The sequence below is a fragment of the Callospermophilus lateralis genome, chromosome 8, assembly GCF_048772815.1.
Source record: "Callospermophilus lateralis isolate mCalLat2 chromosome 8, mCalLat2.hap1, whole genome shotgun sequence".
Taxonomy (NCBI): Eukaryota; Metazoa; Chordata; class Mammalia; order Rodentia; family Sciuridae; genus Callospermophilus; species Callospermophilus lateralis.
This window is the reverse complement of record NC_135312.1, coordinates 85,304,053-85,328,421: the sequence shown is the minus strand read 5'-3', so window position 1 is coordinate 85,328,421 and position 24,369 is coordinate 85,304,053. Positions and strand designations below refer to the sequence as shown.

Here is a 24,369-nt window from a genome sequence, read left to right as displayed (position 1 = left end):
CTGGAGCAATAAAATTACAATTTAGGGATCTGGAATGTTCTGTTTTCTCTATTTCTGGAGTTTATTAATGTCAGTGGCCATCATTTACAGGGAGCTCTCTGGCCCTTTAGTTTTTGGAAAGTCAAGGTTCAGTGGATGAAATCAAAGGGTTAATGATGTCGAGCTGGAAAAGCTGCGCAGCAGATCAGCAGATCCGTTTGTTTTCCTCATGAAGCTCAGTCGCAGTCGCAACCAGCATGCTTTTTCCAGCTTTACACTTATTTCATTGTAACTCGGTCACTGGGAAGTTACAGGATGATGGATGACTTGTGGGTGATGGGGACACAAGTAAGCTCTGAGACAAAGTCTCGAGACAGAATCCGGTGTTTTAAAAGGCACCGTGTTCCATCCAGACTTCATACAGGGGCCCTACATTTGTTTCTAAAGCTGCTGCATTATAAATAAGCAGAGAGGGGCTCATGGAGAGAAGAGTATGGAGGATAACTGGGGATGAGGTCAGCCAAGGGCCTAGATGTTCAGACTCCTTTTAGCCCTCTGTTCCATGAACATGCTAGGAGGACAAAGATAAGGAGAAAACTTAGTTGTCTGAGATTGTCAAGAAAAGAGAGAGCCATAGGAGGAAGCATATCTCAGCTGACTTGTCTGTACAAATGCTCATGCAGCTCTAGGGGTCTGTTTGCTTGTTCTAGATTCCAGAAGCTGCTCATCAATCTCTTTTAGAGATGGAGATAGGCCTCAGGCCTCTGTGCATGGGGCAATTGTCCCCCTCCCTCGTTTTCTTGCCCTTCTTTCTATGTGGCTCCATCTCTTTCTTCAGATCTGGGCTTAAATGGCTTTGCCTCAAAGAACTCTTCATTGACCAGCCTAGGCAGACGCCCTTCACACACACATTTGACTGTGTAGGGTCACTCTCAGCCCAGCTTGCTTTGTAGCTGCCTGCTTATGGTTTTTGTGTATTCAATGTCTACCCTTCCTTTAGACAGTCAGCTGCATTTGAGCAGATTCTGTGCTTTTATTCAGTACCTGGCCATAGGATGTGCTCAATATATAGTTGAGGAAATGATGAACAAATCTTAAAAAGATTTTTTTTTTTTAAAAACAGATCAGCAGTCAAGGATCAAAATGAAAAAAAAAAAAACTTTTAGGAAGGAAAAAAGAATACTTAGGAAGGAGAAGGAAATATTAAATTAGCTTGTTGAGGAAAGAATATATATGAGTTTCTTGGACATCTGTAATTGCTATTACCTAAGGAAAAAATTAAAATGTGGCTAAACAAAGAAGGCGAAGACTCTGAAACCTGTCTTTCTGTACAATGATACTCCTTTTCTTCCCAAGCATTAACATCCAATTGAGTTCCAAAGGGGAAGCGAAATAAATGTGGCTAATAAAACAAAACTTATTTCTATTTCTACAGAACACAGTCTGAATGCCATCAACACTAACAAAGCAGGTTTGCAACATTTTGTGTAATAAGACCTTTGAATGCATAAAAGCAGTTTTGGCTTCACAAAGTTCCTCCTTTCATCTTGTTTTTGCCTTAAAAAACTATAGGCAAATATTATTGGCATGGGCAAATATTATTATTTCCATTTCGTAGGTGAGAATGTTAAAGCAAGTAGATGCAAAGTGAATTTGGGGCTTCCTAGATTCTAGTGCCATGTTCTTTTTGTTAGAATAAGAAAGAAATTGTTGGCTCATTTCATTTTGACAACAGGGCATGGAGTAAATTTGTAAATAATAGGAAGTTGCTTGTTTCAATTGTAATTTCTTTTCAGTGTTTTAATGAAAAGTGGTTAGATAATCCACTATATGACAATAGAGACTAGATTTAGTTCTCAAAGAAAGTGGCTGGAGAGAAAAGGGCAACTTTCTGAAGGGTTGGTTTCCTTGAGAAATCTGAGAAGTTTCATTTGATGGACAACTAAAAGTGATATATTTTTTTCTCTTTTTAAATATTTAGAACTGTGAAATCTCCCGGAATTTTTATATCTTTTAAGTGGGAAGGCAACTGCTGGAAGACATTCATAAGTTCAACATTTTAAAGGATAATGCTGCAAGTCATGGAAATAATATGTGTTTATAATCCTCCTCCTCCCAAATTGAAAATGAATATGGGATTAAAGCAGAAAAAAACCCTCCAACTCTATCTTTTTTGTGTGGGGGTGGGGTACCGGGGATTGAACTCAGGGGCACTTGACCACTGAACCACATCCTCTGTCCTATTTTGTATTTTATGTAGAGACAGGGTCTCACTGAATTGCTTAGTGCCTCCCTTTTGCTGAGGCTGGCTTTGAACTTGCGCTCCTCCTGCCTCAGCTTCCCAAGCCCCTGGGATTACAGGTGTGTGCCACTGCCCCCAACTATGTCTTAAGTATACTCCTAGCTACATAAGTTGACTCATTCACAGAGAGAAACTTCCATAGGATAAGTCACAGATGGGGGAAATACTGGGAAGATATCAGATATAAATATGCTTTGTTTGTGATTATTTTAAATATGCTGAGTAACTAATTGTAATAGATGTGCTAATAAAGCATATGTAGATATACAAAATGAGTGTGATGATTTAGTGATATCATTCATTCACTTATTCCATAGAAACTTAATTGAGCACCAAATATGGATCAGGCATGTTCTGGAATCAGGAATTTAGGGAGCTGAGGAGACAACACAGAACAATGCAGTTACAATCCTTGACCTTGTTACACCATATATATGATTAAAAGTTATTTATTGAAAAATATTTTCTTATTCTTTCTATTTAAAAATCCAGGACAGGAGGGGCTGGAGTTGTAGCTCAGTGGTTGAGCACTTGTCTTGCAAGTGTGAGACACTGGGTTTTATCCTAGCACCACATAAAAACAAATAAAGGCATTGAGTCCATATACAACTAAAACAAAATTAAAAAGAAAAAAATCCAGGACAGGAAAAAACTGCCATGTTAGGGAGATTCCATTCACTGTGTACGTACAGAAAATGTGATAAGCAAATGCACAATACAGGAACAATTTTATCCATTCAATGAGAATATGAAACAGTTCAAGAGTAAAAAAAAAAAAAAAAACTAGGATATTTCATTTACTAAAGGGATAAATTCAATATTTATTACCTTCTAACTATATGCGAGGACCTTGGACTGGTGATGGGGATAAAACAGTCTAGCTGTTTTTGTTTTGTTTTTTTCTTTTTCCATGAGTTATATGTCCAATTAAAAATTGGAAATTTTAGTAAAGTACAAAAAGGATTGTGAAATGAATTCCAAGGAGTTATGGTGGAGCAAATAGTAGATGACCTAACCAATCCAGAGGAGGATGAAAGGTTGCCCCAGTGAAATGATTTCTAAATTCAATTTTCACTGGATTGAAGAATGACTAAGATTAGAAAATGAAAAAATGGAGGTGAGGATTTGGGGGGAGGAGGTCAGAGAGCAAATGTTGGCAACACTGGCAAAGAATAACATGAGCTAAATTAGAACAAAACAAAATAAAACAAAACCAGAACTGATTGTTGTGGGAATATCCACAGAGATAGGACTTCAGGTGTGATTTCAGGAAGAGACAATAATTTGGTTGGTAGCTCCAAAATGACATTACTTCTGCAAAGGTTCAGAGGATGCAAATCAAAGATGGGAAGTGAATGTAAAATAAGAATACAGTGTGTTCATAGTAGGAACTGGAGAATAAAGAAACAGATAGTGCCAAGAAAATGCATGTGGTGATCTTTACCAGCAGATAAAAGGGTGAAGAATTGTGTGACATGGTCAAACTGTTCACTGGGCTCACAGACATCTACTTTCAAGTGGGTGAAAATAGATAAGAAATCCATTTGTACATTTGGTTGTGGGATTAACACTCAAAAGAGTTGAAAACAACCACCGTAAACCTTCCATAGTAACTCCACACATGATTAAAACCAGTCTTTGGCAAGTTGCTCCTAAACCTGGAGTATACCGTAGTTGCTGGCCACAGAGAAAACCCAGCCCAGTGGCTTTTATATTATAGTTCCACAACATTTCCAGATGACCAGTCTGGAAAGGCTTAGATTGCTTTACCATCCAAAGGCACTGAGTTGGATCAAAAAGAAAAAAAAAATATCCTATTAAAGTGAATCAGTCAATGACGTAATTTACTACATCAATGGCAGAAAAGGAGTATTTTTAAAAATTTTACATCTCAAACTTGGTAAATGATGAATGAGTTTTACATAGTGAACACAAAGGCCACAAGGAGAGTGTTTCCAACATGCTGGAAACAAATTATATGACAGAAGCAGGAAATGTTTAAAAAACACATCAAAAATTATATTCCAATTACAGCATTCTTGGGATGAATGCTACAGGTCGGATTACATATTATACGTGTTACAGATTCCTATTTACAATCCCCTGTTTAGACCCATTGAAAGTTTATAGAAATGATTTCCGTTCTAACTGAGGCATTTCTTGTATTTAATTTCAGCTGACTAGTAAAACTTTTTTTATATTAAAAAAAAAAGAAAAACGACCAATCTTGTTGATTTCTAGTTCCATGTGGTAAGAAAAGCTAATATTTATTGAAAGTTTATGATGTGTGAGTCAGTATGGTAAATGATTTGCATTAATATATAAAGAAAGGACAGTATTCCTTTGAGATAACTTGGTCTTTTCAAAGAAAAAAGTTGCCACCCTATTGTAAAATTAAATTTCAAAACGTGTGATTAAAGAAACAAATATTGACCTATGTTCCAAAAATGCAGCTTTAAAAATACATCTTCTGAAGCATAAAATCCTCTATATAAATCCAAATAGGTACAGTTCCGACTTGGTATACACTTTTTCACTTGAAGAAATTGCTCTGTGTAGAATATTTCCTTTCTTTCAGGCAGAGGTTAGCAACAGTGGCCAAATCCAGTTGGCCACCTGTAAGGCCCTTGAGCCAAGAATAGTTTTTACATTTTTAAATGGGTAAAAAAAAAACACCCAATATTTCATGACACATGAAAATTATATAAGAATAAAAGTTCTGTGGCCAGGAATAAAGTTTTATTGGAACACAGCCACACTCATTGTTGACATGTTGTCCGTGGCTGTGTTCACGCTACAGCAGAGCTGAAGAGCTTATGACAGAGACCATATGGCCCGCAAAGACTTAAAATATTTATTTTCTGGCCCTTTACTGAAGAAGTTGGCTGACCTCTGCTTTTAAGAAGAACCAAGAAAATTAAACATAGCATCACCTAAGTTTATACATTTAGGGTTTCAAATTTTGATTTTGAGAGTAGTCGACTTCTAACCTTGGTCTCAAATGCATCAAAAAGTTTCATGTCATCCGATGGCATCATGGTACTTAGAATTTAGCAGATCAATAGAATGGGTCTACATCAGTGGAACTGATATAGGGTGAATTTGTACTGCAGGGAACATCTGGAAATGTGTGGACTTGTGTCTTTGTTGCAACTCAGGGGTGCCACTGGCATCTAGTAGGTAGAAGCCAAGAGTGACTGAACATCAGCCAACTCCTACAATAGAGAATTACCTGGCTCAGAATGTCAATAGTGCAGAGGCCAAGAGACCCTAACCTGTAGTGTCTTGTAGGAAACTAAAAGTTCTCTCTAACCTCTAGACTGTTCCTCAAATACAAACACAATTGTGGTGACATAGGTTCAATCCCACTCCATGCCATATTTACATTAATATTTATGAGAAGAAAGATAATTCTTTTTTGTTTTATGAATATGTTTTTATGACTAACCATTACCCATCTGTACTATAATAACTTCTAAAGTTGAGTGTTTCCTTCTCAGCTATAAGCCTAAGTAAATAATGCTTTTAATCACTCAATTTATTTAGCCTGATTTATGCTAAAAATCCCCCTGATTCTATTTTAGATTTGGTTTCTTGAAAGATTTTCTTGATCTTAACATGGTCAAGGTGAAGTGAAATATCAATGTCAGAAACGTTCTGATGTCAGATGTCAAAGGATGAATCCAAGCAAATGCTAAAATGATGGAGCGGAGGGAAAAAAAGAGGGAGTCAAGAAGGCAGGCCACGGACCACTGCACTATACCTGCAGCTCATGGTTTAAAAGGCAAGTGGAGGAGAGAGACAAAATACTCAGATTTAGTGGGTTTCATGTCGAGGCAAATTTTCAAGATTGCTTTAAAGGATGTAATCAGGGGATATTCCTTTATAATCAAACTTTAAAATTTCATACCAATCATCTGACATGTTCTCTCCTTAAATTGGGACAAACTAAGTCACTTTAGGAACTCTATGTTATATCCCTGTGTATAAAGGGAGCATTCAGGACAAGTGTTTTTCTTCCTTGAAAGCCACATCACTGGAACTTAGCTATGCATTTTCTAGCATTCTGGATACATGGTTTTGCTTCCAAAATATTTAAATTTGTGGGAAGGATTCAAATTAATCACTTTTTTATAAATCACATATTTAAATGTCTTTTAATCAAATATTTAAATGTCTTCTAATCTTGGAGAACTATCTCAGATCTTATATTAGGATACTCTGATGCATTGCTCTCAAAACCTCCCATTTTCATACACATGACATAACAGTTTGCTCCTACAAATGCCCTTTCATATCTCATAAAAGTGTACCTTTTCGCCTGTGTCACCTTTGGGGCCACTTTCTCCGGTATCTCCCTGAGGAGGGGAAAAAAGTGAGACATGTAAGCCATATTGGTGCCACAAAACAGAGAGTAGTTTGCATTCAAACACACCATAGAAAGAAATCTGTTGCAAATGTTCTACAGAAGTAATGTACTTTTACCTGACCAGCTGCCTGATTTCAATACAATTAATTTTATTACAATGAAATGGCTGAACAGATTTAAACTCCATAAGATTAACAAGGAAGCAGTAATTTATCTGTCTGCCTTTTAATAGCATATTTGGACATTTAAGCCTCTTCGGTCTGCTTCTTTTCTCCTCTGCTCCAAGCTCCTCTATAACGAAGGTTTTTTGTTTGTTTGTTTGTTTGTTTTTTTCTGACAGTTCTCTTAGTAAGTCATGCTACCCATGTCCTGCCACCTCAGTATTCTTCTCTGTGCCACACCTGCCCCCTGGACTCTCGTCATCTCTTTTCCCTTTTATTAGTATAAATTCTACCCTCTCTTCAAACCCATCTTAGCTCTCCAGGACCTCAAACTGCATGACGGGGCTTTCAAAGCTTGTGGACTGAGCATTTATTTATTTGGCACTACATCATACTCTAGATCTTTTGTGCAAACACAAAAGAGTCGCACTTGTGAAATGAAAGTTTACATATTTTATTAGAAAACTATTTTTATAAATCATAATAAAATGAGTTTGAGGAGTTTTGCTTTGATATTTTTAAGTCTTCTGATGCTTATTTCGTGGTATTTCCTTTCTACCCACAATGCAATGCCACTGGGGGAAAAAGAATTCATTTATGCTGTACGCTTTGCCTCCTTAAATTCTGAATTCTTGAATCTAAGCTTTACAGCATAGCATGTTCAAGGGGAAATGTCATGAATTTGGAGCCAGTAATTTGGCATTACTGGGCAGATGAAATTCTCTTTGTATCCAGAGTCTCTTGGGTAATGTGAGGATAAGAACACTTTGTGCAACTTTAATAAATAAGTGATATCCTGTGTGTAGAGCAACTAGGGCATATCTGGCATATCCTGGGCCATTAGTGAGAGCTGCTATGACAACAATGCACAATTGTTCATGTGTTCCATGGGATGGAATGCACTCCTCTCCAGCTTTGTAAAAGGTTCACCTACCCATCATTTAAAGAGTTCCTCAAAATAAGAGGGTGGTTTCTCGGGACAGAGGAAGTAGAAGAGGGAGATTCCATTTTTCTCTTCATATTTTCTTTTATTGTTTCAAATAAGCATGAAATTTACGGTGACAGATACTCTACAGTGGACTGTGCGAGCTGGTGACACCATCTGATGAGACTCCAGAAGGATGCTGCCATTATTCCCTCTCCCTCCTGAATTTCAACACGAAACTATCACCTGAGGACTAATTAATTTCAAGTTAATTATCATGAATTATTTCATGCCAAATAAATGTAATCTATTATGAGGGGACTTTGACAGTTTATTTGTATGCTTTTAAAATAATTGTAGAAAATCCTTTTATTATAAAACAAACCTCACTAGGTTTGAGTGGTTATTGAGATAAGGGTGTGACGGAGCTGTCCCTTCATGAAATTGCTTTTACACACCTCTATTTTGTTGTTCTTCCATTTAAATATGTTTTCTCTCTTTTTTCTTTATAATGCTTAAACATACAGTTGCATTAAAGGTGTGCGTGTGTGTGTGTGTGTGTGTGTGTGTGTATTTTTTATCTTTAGATGGATTTCTTTTGAGCTTAGGGGTTACAATATACTAACTTATCAGAAATATTCTAACACTTAGGAAGAGTATAATGTAAAGTGTTGGTTGTTTCCCACTCAGCACATTCTCAAGCACTATTAAATAGCATGAGAACCAGGAAAATAAGCACCACCATATTCACTGAGAGTCGAAGTCATCAGGGTGGGCCCAAAGGTAGTAAGGAAAGGAGTCTAACAGAAATTGAACATGCAGCATCCTCCTTTTCCTTTTGTTTCTTTCTGGTTTTATGAGAATTCTTTGTGGGGCAACATTCAGATAATTGTTGCAGGTAAACCATCTGTATCCTTTAACCTCATGACCCAAGAAGCGGTAGAGAGTGATGTAGATGCTTAGAAGAGTACTGGCCTGGCATTAGCAAGTGAGCATAAGAGTGATTTTGTAGGCCTAGGGAGTTCTGAAAGCCATTTAAAGTCTGTCATAGGAGTTTCAATTTGCTCTCCTTTTCTCCTTTTTTTTTTTTTTTTTAATATTTTACTCAATTTTTGCTGTACACAAGAATTACACTATTTTCTTCTTTCCCTAATTAATAGTTTAAAAACAGACAAATGAATATAGTTATTAACTGTCCCCCACCCCGACTATCATATCTATCTGTATGTCCATCCATCCATCATCCCTCCATCCATTCATCCAGTTCAGCTGGGTACTTCTTGGGAGGATAAAAGATAAACACAGGTAGAATCATACCTTTTCTCCTTGTTCTCCAGGCTCTCCCTGAACAAAAGAACAAAGATTGGGTAACGTTAAGTGACAAAACACCTAATTAAGTAACATTGAACAAACCAGATATTGAACACATTAGGTGAATTATGTATGGCACTTTCTTTTTTTGTTATATATAGTTTCTATAGGAAAAAAAAAAAGGTATGATGAGTTTCCTGCAGAATTGGGTACGGATATCAATACCATATGTATTCTTAATTCTTGGCTTTTACAGGAATAAAGACATGTGCAGTGTTTCAAGATGATCCAGGCACAGGCTGGGCCACTGAGGAGCAGAAGAGGGTGACAGTTCAGTATCTGGAGAGACTTCTTAATCTGCTGCTTTTTATTCTGTCCAAACTCTAACATGTCCTTCCACAAAACCCTTCACACAAAGCATCTCCAGGTGTGAGGATTATTTCCTGGGACTGGAGTTCCAGTGTGGTCTTTTCCTAACAGGATCATAAACCTGAGATCCTGAACTCAGACCCCTCACAATGTCACATACTCCCTCTAACTTTTGATAACTAGCGTGTTCCAGTTGAGGTATATTTTAGGAGGTACGAATACTTTCAAGGAAGACATAAGAAAGGGGCAGAATTTCAGTGAGTTTTGAAGAGACATCCTTAATTGAAATGATGACCCCAAAGACATGAAAACTACAATGCTCTGAAAAGAATTTCATTTTCACTTTACCCAGGAAAGGACAGGAGACGGAGTGGGAAAGTTCTAAAGTCCATCACACACATTATGATAACATTTCCAGCTGAAAAGATTGAGGGTTGCCATGAGGTGAGACTGCTTTTTAAAAAATGGTATAAGGCAATTATTGTGAGGTTTTTTTTTTTTGTTTTCTTTTTTTTTAAATGAAAATATAACCTACTCTAGAAGTCAGTTTGAAGGCAAGACCCTTTTCATTCTCTGGAACTCAACCTGACCCTTTGGCTCTCTGAATCTCTGGCCACCTTCACTTCGAAACATCCGTCCTGATGTCGGGTCGCTAGGCAACACAAGAATAGCACTGTGAATATGCATTAAGCATTAACTCCCATCATTTGGCTTTTTAGCATGGAGCAAGAGAGGGAAGAAGACAGGAAAACGACTATAGTCCCAGAAGGCACATTTTCTTTCCTCCCCTGCAGGACAAAGGACAGGTCTATAAATTTTAGATCTGTCTGAGGCGCCTGTCAATAGCAATGTGATCTGTAAAATCAGCTGACAGGCATCTGTGGGTAGGGATACACACCAGCACAGCTGATGGGATTAGGCATTAGTTTTGTACTTCAAGGGATGTTCACTCATCAAAGGATTTGGGATTTGTCTGCCTGTTTGGTTTAAACCGAATTGTCACCAATCTTTTTATATTTAACAGATTCATTTGTTCTTTAAGAAACAAAGAAAACATGTGATCCAAAAAAAAAGATCTTCATTACATTTTTTCCCTATTTAGTAATTCAGAGCTACATTCATTTTTAAATTTTAAACATGCCACATCTTTATTCTGCTCTTCATCTGATTAACTGGTTGTGTTGAGGAGAGGCTGAAGGTGGCCAGATCTTGAGGAAAAGCCACAGTGGCATAGTGAACATCATCTTTAGGAAGGTTTGTAAATATGTATATGTTAGGCAGTATGTAGGGGACTTATGTTTTTATATGCTCACGAAATGGTAAAATGACAATAGTCATATTGAAATAGGGGTTTTCTTATGTTAACTATCCCAGAATTAAGATTTTAGACAATCATATCCTATTTGTTTTTCTGCCTTTTTAACTTAACAGTAATGAAAATCACAAATATAATTTATTCATTAGTCACAAAGTTCTATACTGTAGCATATTATACTATTGACAAAAAAATTCCGAGTGCCACCAGAAGGATATAAAAAAAATTGTGATAGCTACAATCTGATGGAAATCCATGAGTTGAACTGATTCTTTTTGGCTTTATTTGTACTAACCTTTGGCCCCGGGATTCCATTCTGTCCTACTGTTCCAGGCAACCCAGGCTCACCCTCAAAATGAAAAACAGATATCATCACTAAGTAAAACAGACAAAATCAGCACATCAGGGAGCTAGAGGAGGTAACCATTCAATAATGCTGTAGAAAAAGAGAAAAATGACTGTTACTGTAATCACAAGTTAGCTTATACAATCCAAAATTCTATGTGACAGAGAGCAAGGTATATAACAGAATTAATTTATTTATTATTTTTATCAGTAAGAAAGATGAAGGGACTGACCCATGGAGTTAATATCTAATATGGTACTAGGTACAGCATATACATCATATAAGTACTGGTTGAATGAATAAAAGATCCTTGAAAATATAAGACACTTAAGATGGAGAATTTTTAAGAGATTAGCTCAGAAAAATAAAGATTAAATCATAATATTTTCATATTAGATTTAATCAAATGAACATTTGTAAATCTAAATCTTGAAGAAGACACATCTTTGAATACCCACTTAATGTATTTAGACACATTTGATACAAAAGTTAAAAGTAAAAATGGCTTTGATTTCTTTTTCCAATATCATTGTAAAAATAATTCGAATAACATATTTGGACTTAAGGGCTCTCATTCTCATACTGAAAGGGAGACTTTCGGCGGGGGGTGAGGTGGGAGGGAGATGATGGCTATTAATCTAGAAAACTTATCCATCTAAGAAAGGTGATGATGTCTACTAGTCTTTCTGGATTTGCAACCAGCAATGGTTTTCCAAATAAGAGAAAAGTACCCAGAATCAAAAGAAAACCCACCGACCTTGTGCATTTCTGCTGCTAGTTGGTTCCAACTTAGATCCATGAGAATCTCATTTTAAAACACCTGCAAAGCCCTTTCCTGTGTGCTCCAACTAGTGGACAACTTCCTTCCACTGAGAGTGATAAAGTTGTTTTTTAGTTGATTTTTTTTTAACAGATTGATTTTTAGAGCAGTTTTAGGTTTAAGTTACAGAGTTAAGTGATTTTAAAGAACACTTTCTAAGTCATCTAAAGGGCAGGAATTGGGTGATTTTTATATTTATGTTCTCAGCCTCAAAAATATGTACATTAATAATAAAGTAACATTTTTTTAACGTGCCAAGATCTTTACATTCATTAATTCAATTAGTTCTCAGAAGCTTCTATGTAGTACTATTGTTGTCTATTTTATACGTGAAGAAACTAAGGAATAAAAAAGTAATTTGTCCAGATTTACATAAATATAATCAGGATTTGAACTCATGATCTGGCTTAAAAGGTGGGACTTTTAACACTGATGAATGAATGTATCTAGAAACTGAGAGAGAGAGGATAATGAATATTTTTATCTTCATTGTATTTGGTTTATATGTCCCATTTACAAATGACTTTCCAGAATGTACAGAAACCTAAATTAAATATAATTTACCTAAATATAATTCATGCATTCCTACCAGATTAATCTAAGCCATGTGAAGCTTGTGGTCTCTTTCTAGAAGAGTGTAAAATATCTTACTATTGTGCTGGATTATTATAATTGCTGAAGTCTTAACCTTCTGGAAGAAATTCGACTTCCTGTCTAAAATCACACTGTGATGGCAACTCTTGCACTTTCCTTGGTAAAACGACAAAATTGTTGACTTAGAATAATGATGGCCATTATGGGAAAATTTTGATATGCCATTTGTATGTAACAAAGGATAAGAACTTGGAAACAGAATACACCCTGAAAGAGGACTATCATTTATTGTGGAACTAGAAAAAGAGCTATTGAGTCTGCTTTCTTCAAAGAATACACAACAGGATGCACTAATATCATAACTCATGGTTTAATGCAAATAAGAGATGCTGCCAGGGAACAATGAAAACTTTGTTTAGACTTTCAAAGAATAACCATGGTAGCCAGAATTACTTTAAAAAAAAAAAAGGGTTAAGCCCCTTGGAACCAGACAAAATTCATGCTGAGATTTCAAGCAAGGAAGAGAAATGTTGCTTAGGTATCTGCCTAACATTCTCCTTAATATATGAACATCAAGGGACTAAAATTTGATCCCCTTTTCTCTTTGATTTTACATATTGCTAAAATAACCTTTAACCTAAGATGAAATAAAAAATTGCACCAATAATCTCATCACCTTTATGACTGTTTTCATTTTGTCCCGTTTCCTTCCATATAGTCTTTTTTTTAAACTTACACTTACATATTTCCAAGCAATTGAAAGTATATTACATAGTTTAATGTTCTGATTTTTGTTCAAAACACATGTGTTTTCACATGATATTCATTATTGTCTTGTGAACAGGTTGATTATCCTCTATCAAAGTCAAGTGTGATCATTTGTTTAATCGGTCCCACATTGTTGAATACTCAGGTTGAATATTCTATCCAAATTTTTATTGTCAAACTAAAATAAATACCTTTGTAAACATGCTCATGTTTTTTCTGTCAAATTTTTAATTATGATAAATGTCATGGATTTATGTTTTAGTCACTGGAAACATTATGGCCCTAGCTGCATGTTTCTAAATTGCTTTCTAAGAGTGTTCTGAGTTTTATTTGCTTTGATAGGCATTCATTCTATATTAGTTTTTCATAGCTTCATCAACATTGGATATCACAATTTTAATTCTCTTTGTGACTGCTTAATAAGCCTAAATAAGAGCACACTGCTGTTCAATTTGACATTTCTTTTTCACTTTCAAGCTAAATATTTTCTCATGAGTTTATAATATAAATAGATTCATAGGACTTTAAATCTGGATACTGAAGAAAACTGTTACTTGAATGAATCAAAGGGAGATGATTAGAAGAAAAAGTGACCCATAGCATTTTACGTTTAATAAAGAGTATCAAGAAAAATACATCCCAAGTCAGATGAAGGGGCCTTGTAGCATTCTGTGTCTCCTAGGGAGTGTGAAAGGAATGTTCGAGCTGAAGTGCTGTTCAACTCTGAGGACCAAAGCTAAGCTGTGCGATCCTGAAAGGCATGAATTCATTCACCTAAGAGCTAGAGAAAACCCACTCTATGTTCTACAGTGGTCTGAGAGTTTCATGGACTATAAAAGATGAGACATGATAGGTGCCTATACTCAAAGCTTATTTTTGAGTGAGAAAAAAAGATATATACATTATAACTGAAGGAGACATCTAATTGAGTTTGTGGTTATTTTGTTCTCTCTCTCTTTTTTTTTTGCTTTTTTTGAGCAAAGTTTTCTTCCAGCTCACGAAGAGGCATAATAAATAGAAATCAAAGCATAGTCTTAATGAGGAATGAATTATGTCCTATAGTACATTAATTTATTCCAATATATGAAGACAAAATTATCATGAGTCCCCTTCAAATAAAGTTCTAATGATATTATACTATTATATTATAGTAAAACATGTACATATAACAGAAACATACACATATCAGAAAGATACAAAAACAGGAACTAGGCTGTGTGTGTGTGTGTGTGTGTGTACAAGTGTGTGTGTGTGTGTAGCTAGTCTCATGTTTGTTGGACAACCTATCCATCTACTTCTGAAGGCCTTCCACATTTATAAACACAGAGGACATTTAATCGATGGTAACAAAACAGGTAACATCTTAACAACAGGTAGATTGATGGGGTTTTCTCTAGCATACTTTAAATTTTAAGGCCACTCCCAGTACATTACTCCCTTTTCCATATTTAAGCTGAAAGTAAGTTGGAGTGACTTTGAAGAAAGATAGTTGGGCTGTTTTTATTTTATATACATATATGTACACCAAATACTCTTTGGAACTCAACAAAACATAAAACATCGCTTAAGGCTTTTGCAATTATTTCAGGTACTGCTACTCAAGGTCGACTTGAAAGAGCACTTCATGACAGAAAGGAATGTGGTTTTCTCACACAGACTGAGTGCTAAAGGGAAACAAGTCATTCAGCAGTAATATCACTCACCATCACTTCAATCACAATAGCTTTCCATTCTGTCGTTGGGAATTTAAAATGAATTGAGCTTTACATTTTTAGCATAATGTAATTTAAAAATAGAATTATTTCTTTTCAGCGGTGCATTTTCAGAAAAAAAAATCATCCAAACAGAAGACAAAAATAACTTCATGTAGCACGGGCTTGGCACTAGATGGAAAGGGTGACACAGAACACAATGTGGCATCAGATGTTAGGTTGCTTTGCCCCTGGAGCTGGTGATCGGGGGGTGAGTATGTAGAATAAAATAAAGACTAAAAATAGGTAGTGTTGGTCACTGATACCTCCCTGAAACTCTGGGTGCGCTGCGCCTTTCTTCCTGACAGTGACTCAGCACACAGAAGGGTCTCCCTGGCTTCACCAGTGAGCAAGACCAGCCTACAGCCATTCTTCTTCTGCAGCAGCCATCAGAGAGGAAGGGACATGCTTTATAGGTTTCAGAGCCTCAGAGCCTTTGGCAACAATTAGATAAATAACAACCAGTATAGGATTGTTCTTTGAATGCAATGAGGCACCAACCAGCAACATCCAGAAATATTTTTCAGGGCAGAGTCAGGAAAATGGTGTCCAGCTCTCCCTTCATATTTATCCACATTCTCTCTCTCTTCTTATAAATGAACTTGGGTGAAGATAGGAGGTATAAAGTGGTCAAAATACTTAACCTCAAACTCTACATAAATGTAGCAGACAAAATATAAAATAAGAATCCTATGCCCAAATTCTAAGTGTTATTACTGCCCTAGATCCTCTGTGATTTTGTACCCCTGCACACTTCTGTAAACTCCCAAGGATACATGCACCTCAGCTTAAGAACTTTGATGGAAGGGAGATTCAGTTTACACTAATGACCCTGTGTAGCAGCTCCACTGTCCTTTATTAAGTCTGTGTGGGCTGGCCAAGTGCACTATTCATCGTGTTTGTGTGTGTGTGTGTGTGTATGTGTGTGTGTGCGCGCGCGCACGTGCATGTATAAGTAATCATTGAAATTTTATTTGTGCACTGTTCATCCTTGATTTTACTTCTTCTCTACATTTTCACACTAATTTCTACACAAATGAGTTAAGTACATTCGAGGATGTGAGTGCAATGTGGGCTGGTTGAGACACTAAGATGGCCAGGCTGCCCTACTGGGAGACTGGAAAATAACTCTCATGGCCAGAGATGGCTCTTGGTCTCAGCTCCAGCAAAGCTGTCTTTGGTGGGCTGAGAGAGGACCCAGGAAAAGGTGGGAGAGATGTTAACCAGCAGTTGTCCCCACCAAGTCCAGGTCAACCTGTGATGTGAGGACTGAAAAGAGAAGGTAAGAGTGACAGGAGGGGAGAAGCAGGGGTGGGCAGTGCCAGGAATGAGAACTTCAGTAGCTTCCAAGAAAGACCCTAAGTTCCGCAGACTCTGCAAAGGGAAGAGTGGTTACCTTAGAAGATTAAAGACTCCAGCACCTAAGCATATACGTATCTCAAAACAGTGATACCCTATCTCAAAGTAGAAAAACAAAACAAAACAAAAAGCAGGGCATGGTGATACATGCCTGTAATCCCAGCAGCTTGGGAGGTTGAGGCAGGAGGATCGCAAGTTCAAAGCCAGTCCCAGTAAAAGCAAGGCTCTGGGCAACTCACTGAGTCCCTGTCTCTAAATAAAATACAAAATAGGCCTGTGGATGTAGTTCAGTGGTCGAGTGCCCCTGAGTTCAATTCACGGTACTTAAAACAAATACACAAACAAAAAGAGCTAGAAATATAGCTCAGTGGTGGAGTGTCCCGGGCTAAGTCCCCAGTATATCCCCCTCAAAAGACTCCATTCATTTGGCCTAACAACATTTACATAGACGCGGTTTTATCCCTCATTCCCTCTGCTTCTTCCCGCAGATGAAGGTCAAGCAGTAGCTGACGCTTTATCATGTCACCTAAAGTCCCCAAGCATTACCACTTACCTCATGAACTCACTCTAACATCTGCTTTTCCCTAAGACAAAGCACTTAGAATATAGTGAAATAGTTTAGTAGAAGGGGATCAGGTCAATGACTTTTAATAGACAAACACATTCAGACAGGGCAAGTAAGTCTCTCAGGAACAAAAGCTGTAAAGAGGTAGGGATGACATTAGAACCCAGGTTGTCTCATTCTTCTGAGCAGCTTCTGTCTAAAAAAACTCATTCAATTTCATCATGCTTCCTTTCTGCTTAATTTTAGCATGAAATAGCAAAGTAGCTCTAGGAAGCATCCCAACATTTCTGCTTCCGGTGGTGCAGGGCCAATGGTTTGCATTTCTATGGGCTCAACGTGTCTTCTGTAACGTATGCAGGGCTCTGATTCAATGTTAGCCCGAATGGAGAAAGATGTATAATTATAGTTAACATTATTTGTTGTTGTTGGATTAAAGATGTTACCTGGTTACCTAAGCCCTGCAGACTCTGCAAGGGGAAAAGTGGTTCCTTATTCCTCAGAAATCTGAATAAATTTGGCTTCAGACCCACTTTCACAGGCCTCGGTCGCCCGATACCTGCTTTCCCAGCCCCATTGCTCGAGTTCTTGTCTCTGCATGAACTGAGTCAATTCTGGTTTGCCCCAGACGGATTCAGGTGGGTCTGTCAGTTCTTTACCCATTGCCTCAAAGGGCTCATCCTGCCCCAGCCTCTTGTGAATTCAAGACTGACTATGTGGCGCTCTTGGGATGACATCACATCACAGAGCACACAGTTTGTCTTCATGTCACTGGCTTCTCCTTTCTTCCCCTACCCTCCCTCTCCAACCATCCTGGCAATTCAACTTCTCTCTGTAAGGAGCAGCCAGCAGTTTTTAGCTCCAACTTGCACACCCAACGCCCGATTCTCCGTTTTTCCTTTCCTGGAGGTGAAGGAGGCTTTGAAACATGGTGAAAGAAAAGACAGAGTTGGTTATTCATCAGAGAACTGCCATTCCTGTAGGGAAGTTTGGTCTTGTTTATTTAACCAGCAAACTCCCTTCCCCAAATTAGAATCTCTGTCCACATTGGTAATACGATATTAATGAGTAGAAAAGTAGACAGATAGATCAACCAGAAACTTAATGCAAATATGCTATTTCAGATAATTTGCTGAAATGGGTCTTAAATTGATCAAAGTAATATCTAAATTAAATCTAGAAACCAAATCTTCATTATGCTCTTTAAAAAAATACCCATGTTTAAGAATTATAAATGTCTAAAAATGTGAAATAAGAAAACACTGTTGTATCAATGATATAAGCTATATATTAAAGCTATTTAATAAAGAAGTATAAGCTATTTAATAAAGAGGTCTTCTGGCTAACAATTTTAATTTTCTATATTGCTAATGTAGACAGATAAGTAGAAGAATGGAAATGAAATGCAGGGAGATAGCTAAGAATTTAGGGGTCTCAGAAGATAGACCACTTGAGTTTATCTGGATGAAATTTACATAAATAACAGGAACTATTTGTTTTGAGCACACTTGTAACGTTTGATGGCCAGGTAGTGGTACACACGGGTCCCACTGATGAACTCCCTACCTGGCCCCTCATCCCTGCTATGAATAGTTTGAATGATATATGTTTTTTTCTTTTACAAAGAGAATGTGCTTAATTTATAATGGAAGTTTTAACTAGCTTTGTTCAACTGGAAAAATTCTAAAGGTCAGTGGAGAGTAAAATGAGATAATACTTTACTAATACTCACTTGGGCACCCAGGAGATTTGTGTCATGGAGGTATTAAGGCCTCTAATGCAGAGAGGAAAGTTCTCGTCTTTTAATAGAAAATTATATTTATTATATTTACAATTATACTTACTTCCATTATTTTTTCTGATTAAACTCTGAGGTAAATGTGATAATCTCTATTTGACAAATGAGGAAACTAAGGTTCAGAGAAGGCAATTTGTCCAAGGTCATACAAATACCTAGGAGCAATGCTAATCAGGCATTGGGTATACAGTGCTGAGATTTTCACATTCACATTAAACCCAGTAACCAGACTTTCAACATGCTTTGTTAAAAACTACCAATATTTAAGAATTACAAATGTCTGAAACTATAAAATAACATAATAGTTATATCAATCATGTAACATAATAGTTGTGTCAATAATGTAAAATTAAAAAATATTATAGTTGTACCAATCAATGTGATTTTAAAAACCCACATTCTTAACTACTATTATGCATTAGAAGCAGAATTTCTGGCTTTGAAGGCTATTCAATCGTAACACCTGGGTGACCCTGAGGAGAAAATTTGTGCTTTTGTACCTCTATTTTCTCATTAATAAAATGGAAATAATCTATTTTAAGGGTTCTGTGCATACTACTCACACAGTTCACTATGAACTGTGTGAGTTAGTATGCACAGAACCCTTAAAATAGAATCTGGCAGCTAGTAAGTGCTGAGTGAATTTCAGTAATTATTTTATTTTTTTTGGTACAAGGGTTTGAACCCCTGGGGTGCTTAACCACTAAGCCACATGCCTCCCCCAGACCCTCACAATCCTTTTTATTTTTTATTTTTGGACAAGGTCTCCCCAAGTTGCTGAGGCTGGCTTTGAACTTGCCATCCTCCTGCTCTAGGCTCCTGATCCTCTGGGATTACAGGTGTGTAACTGTGTCCCGCTAGTAATTATTTTATACAACTCTTGTTCTCTGCACTAGGCAAAGAACAGAAGATAATCTTGAAAAAAAATTTAATTTCTTATAAATTAACCTCAACAATGCTGCATTGTTTTTATTGTTTGTTTGTTTTGTTTTGTTTTGGGCACTGGGGATTGAACCCAGAGTAGTTTTACCACGGGACTACATGCTAGTCCTTATAATTTTTTATTTAGAGATAGGATCTTGCTAATTTGCCAAGCTGGTCTCAAACTTATGAACATCCTACATCAGCCTCCTAAATTGCTGGGGTTACAGGTGAGAACCACCATGTTCAGCATCCATGCTGTTTTACAGTTAGATAATGGTTGGCCCCTTGGCACTGTGACCAGAGGTCAAATAAATGAAACCTGGTAGATGTTACTATGTTATGATTATCACAATAAACTATCTCAATGCAGTTTTATTTTTATAAAAATTTCAAATTCTAAATTGATATTAGAAATTTGATCTAATGATACAAAAACTGGTTTTGTGGCTTATATTATTTAACATTTTAGTGGTGCAAAATTTGGAGTATTGGTTATCCATGATAAATTTAAAAACCCCATAGTGATTAGTACTACTATGGTGTTTTAGAACAGAACTCTAAGACCAAAGTTATCTGTAATTTGTGTGTATTACAACATAGTAATGGTTATTCTTTCCCTTGACAACACTTGTCAGATTTTAATTCTCACTTAAAGTCACCTGTTCCAGGAAGCTCTCTTTGTCTTCCAGAGGCCAGACAGCCCTATGCTCCTCTTGCATACTACTTAATAGCATTGCAACTTAACATATTTTCAGAATATTGTTTAATAAATGTTCTTATTCCCCTTAGCCTGGAAATCCCATAACAGTGAACACAGCTTTAACTCTGGTACTCAGTTGGTGCCTGGCACTTTGTAAAGTTTGAATAAATCACTGTTGAATGAATGACTAAAGAATCAATACGTGAACCAATGGACATATGTAAGGGAATCTAGAGGCAAAAGCTTTCCCAAATTACAGATGCAATTTACTCAGAACTAATGAGTCAATATCTCTGTATGCTCTTCTATTAAAAAATATAGTGTATTTTAAATTAAAATGGCAAATAAATAAACTTCATGATGTGATTCATTCAAATACTTCCACTCGGTGGCTTCTTTGTCCTGCAATGGCTTATGAGGAGCTTCACTTCTTAAACTCCTTTTCTCAACCCCAATTCCTTTGATTTTTATTCTCCTCTCTCCCAATATTTTCATTTACTAGAATGATAACTAGTTCTGAGTTTCATTGAAATATGCTGAAGTGAACCGAGGGGGAAGTGGTTTGAAGGAAAATATGACCATAATTGATTTATTTCCAGCCAGCATTAAAAAGCTTCTTTCAATTAACTTTTTATTCCCTTCTAAAGGAACTTAAAATTTATTACTTAAAGAACAGAACTATCTTTTGTTCCATTGAAACAAGTGAAATGGAGTGCAAAGTCACTTCAAGAGCAGGGTGAGCCTGAGAACACCCAGCCCACACTCAGGGTTAAAGTGATTTGACTTTATAAAATGCTCTGTAAAAGGAAAATGATGGTGTTCTTTAAGAAAAAAGGAGGTGTCCTATGACTATAGCTACTAGCAGAAGAGCAGTCCCATATTCTCAGAATTCTAATCTACATAATTACTGATTTTAGACAGCAGGAAATTTAATAAATATAATCTAATTCCCACCTCTAACCCATAGAAGAACTGAATTATTGTAAGATTCTTTCCCTGAACCATTAACTAATCTGTAATCAGAAATCAGTCACTTATTTTGCTCTTAATATCTTTTCTTAAGGTATAGCATCAGAAAGTCATAAATATACGGGGTAATAGATGACTGTGTAAATTGCGCTACAGGAAAATTTTAGGTGAACTAGCCAGAAGACAAACAGACCACAACACATTGAAATCCTTCAGGAATTTAATTCAGACTCTTAAAATGATGGAGTCAAGGTAGCAAAGAAAAAAACCATATGTTTAGTGGTTACAGCAAATGAATCAGGAATAAAAGATATCGGGTTCACTGTATAGCTCACTGTGCAGCTTGAATCAATGGTTTGACCTTTGGAAGTCTGAGAGGCTCAATTTATCAGCTCTCTAAATATACTTACAATAAAAGTGCCATTAGAAGTATGCTGTGAAGATTAATGTCAGGGAAGAACTGTGAGACTCATGTGTAAGAGATGAAAGGAATTCCAAATACCACAACTATAAGCTAATTAAAATTTAATGTTACTTAAAAATCACATAGCTAGCTAGGATAGATTCATAGGTGACACACTAATATCAATTTTTAATTTAAATAAATTTTGAAGTTTTAAAGACAATAATAAATTCTGAAACAGGATTATGAAATACTTATCATTTTGCTTTGGAAAAAAATATCCCTTATGATCCAGGCTTCAAAAAATTCTAGTCTGCCTAGGCAAAAAAATATATATATTTTTTTAATCCTGAAGATCTTTGACATTATTTTTTCTCTTTAAAAGGAGATGAGGATATGAACTCAGAGGAGCATGAGCTCGAATTGTTATGGGCTGTTTATCTGTCTCTACCTCTTTTCTTGCATGGCACGTGCATCAAGGCTGGTCACTGATTGCTATTGAAATAAATTGTCATTATGATGATTAAGATGAAAAAAATGATTAAGATGAGAAAAGAGTCAAAAAATTAAAGGTTGTAAATAACACCCATTCAGAGGTTAGATTTTTAAAAGAATTGATATATAAATATACCAAAAAAATTGTAGAAAATTCTTTAAATTCCGCCAAAGGATTCTTCAGTTTGAAAATGGTTCTATCACAGGACCACCTCTTCTGACCAGCACGGGAGCCTAGGCCCAGCCCAGATCCGTCCAAACCCACTTGTGCAGGACCCAGGTCCAGGATAGATCTGAGTTCACCCCACTCCCTACCTGGGAGCCTAAGCCTAACCCACTTCCATCTTGAGACACTGCAGTCACTATCATAGCCTTCCCCATGCAGTAGCCTCTAACTTTTTGACAACAAACAGGGCCTAGAAGCAGCTGCATCTTAGAGCAGGCATCCCAAAGGGAGTATGAGGCCCATCCTTTCAGCCCCATCTCTGTAAGACATTGCTTCCATCTTGGGGCACTTTAACTATTATCTAGAGTTACCTTGGCTATTGCAGCCACCACCTTTAGTTGCAGTAGCATACATTGAGGGACACCAGCAGAGTCTGGAAGCCTAACATCAAGGTGAGGTACTGACAATCTGCAAAGGTATTACAAGAATATAAGGAAGAAACTGAATTATCTTAGATCCATGCCGCAAGAAAGGAAGACACATGGACAACATAAAAAAACAAGAGAGGAAAGTGCCCCAAACAAACCAGGATACAATAATAACAGAACCTACGGACAGTGAAGTTGATGAAATGTCAGAGAAGGAGTTCATATGGTTCATAATTAAAATGATCTGTGAATTAAAGAATGACCTAAATGAGCAAATACAAGCAAAAATATCACTCCAACAAAGAGATAAGAGAGCAAATACAGGTAGCAAAAGATTACTTCAAGAGGGAGCTAGAGACTGAAAAAAAACAGTCAAAAATCCTTGATATGAAGGATACAATAAATCAAAGAAAAAAATTCAATAGAAAGCATAACCAAAAGACTAGATCACTTGGAAGAAAGAATGTCAGATAATGAAGACAAAGTATACAATCTGGAAAATAAAGTTGATCACACAGTGAAGACAGTAAGAAACCATGAACAGAACATCCAAGAATTATGGGACAGCCTCAAAAGACCAAATCTAAGAGTTACTGGGATAGAGGAAGGCACAGAGTTTCAAACCAAAGGAATGCACAATCTCTTCAATGAGATAATATCAGAAAATTTCCCAAGCATGAAGAACGAATTGGAAAATCAAATACAGGACACCAAATGTACAAAATTACAACAGATCTACACCAAGACACATTATAATGAAAATGCCTAGCATACAGAATAAGGATAGAATCTTAAAGATGCAAGAAAGAGGAATCAGATCATATATGGGGGAGACCAATTTGTATTTCAGCAGATTTTTCAACCCAGACCCTCAAAGCCAGGAGATCATGCAACAACATATACCAAGCTCTGAAAGAAAACGGATGTTAACCAAGATTCTTATATCTAGCAAAACTAAGCTTTAGATTCAATGATGAAATAAAAACTTTCCATGATAAACAAAAGTTAAAAGAATTTACAATTAGGAAGCCTGCACTATACAACATCCTCAGCAAAATATTCCATGGAGAGGAAATGAAAAACAATGATGAAAATCAGCAGAGGGAGGTAGTACACTAAAGGAAAATCTAATCAGAGGAGAAACCAAGGCACATTAAATACCAAAAGTAAACAAAAATAGCTGGGAATACAAATCATGTCTCAATTAATAACCTTGAATGTTAATGACCTAAACTCACCAATCAATAGACAGACTAGCAGATTGGATCCAAAAAAAAAAAGAAAAGAAAAGACCCAACAATATGCTGACTCCAAGAGACTCATCTCATAGGAAAAGACATACATAGAATGAATGTGAGGGGTTGGGAAAAATTATACCACTCACATAGACAGTGGAGGCAAGCAAGGGTTTCCATCTTCACACCAAATAAAGTAGACTTCAAGCTAAAGTTAATAAAAAAGAATAAAGAAGGACACTACATACTGCTCAAGGGAAACATACACCAACAAGACTTAATAATTATAAATATATACTCCCCAAACAATGGAGCATCAA

General features: G+C 36.6%; 1 protein-coding gene across 1 annotated transcript in view; it reads right to left on the bottom strand.

Moving 5' to 3' along the window:
- Col25a1 (collagen type XXV alpha 1 chain) overlaps positions 1-24,369 on the bottom strand; it is a 435,459-nt gene that overhangs the window by 64,533 nt on the left and 346,557 nt on the right. The window contains exons 13-15 of the mRNA XM_076864066.2: positions 11,027-11,080; positions 9,054-9,080; positions 6,595-6,639 (exon numbers count right to left, since the gene is read on the bottom strand). Coding sequence (XP_076720181.1) covers positions 6,595-6,639; positions 9,054-9,080; positions 11,027-11,080 — 126 coding nt within the window. The remainder of the gene's footprint in view (positions 1-6,594; positions 6,640-9,053; positions 9,081-11,026; positions 11,081-24,369) is intronic.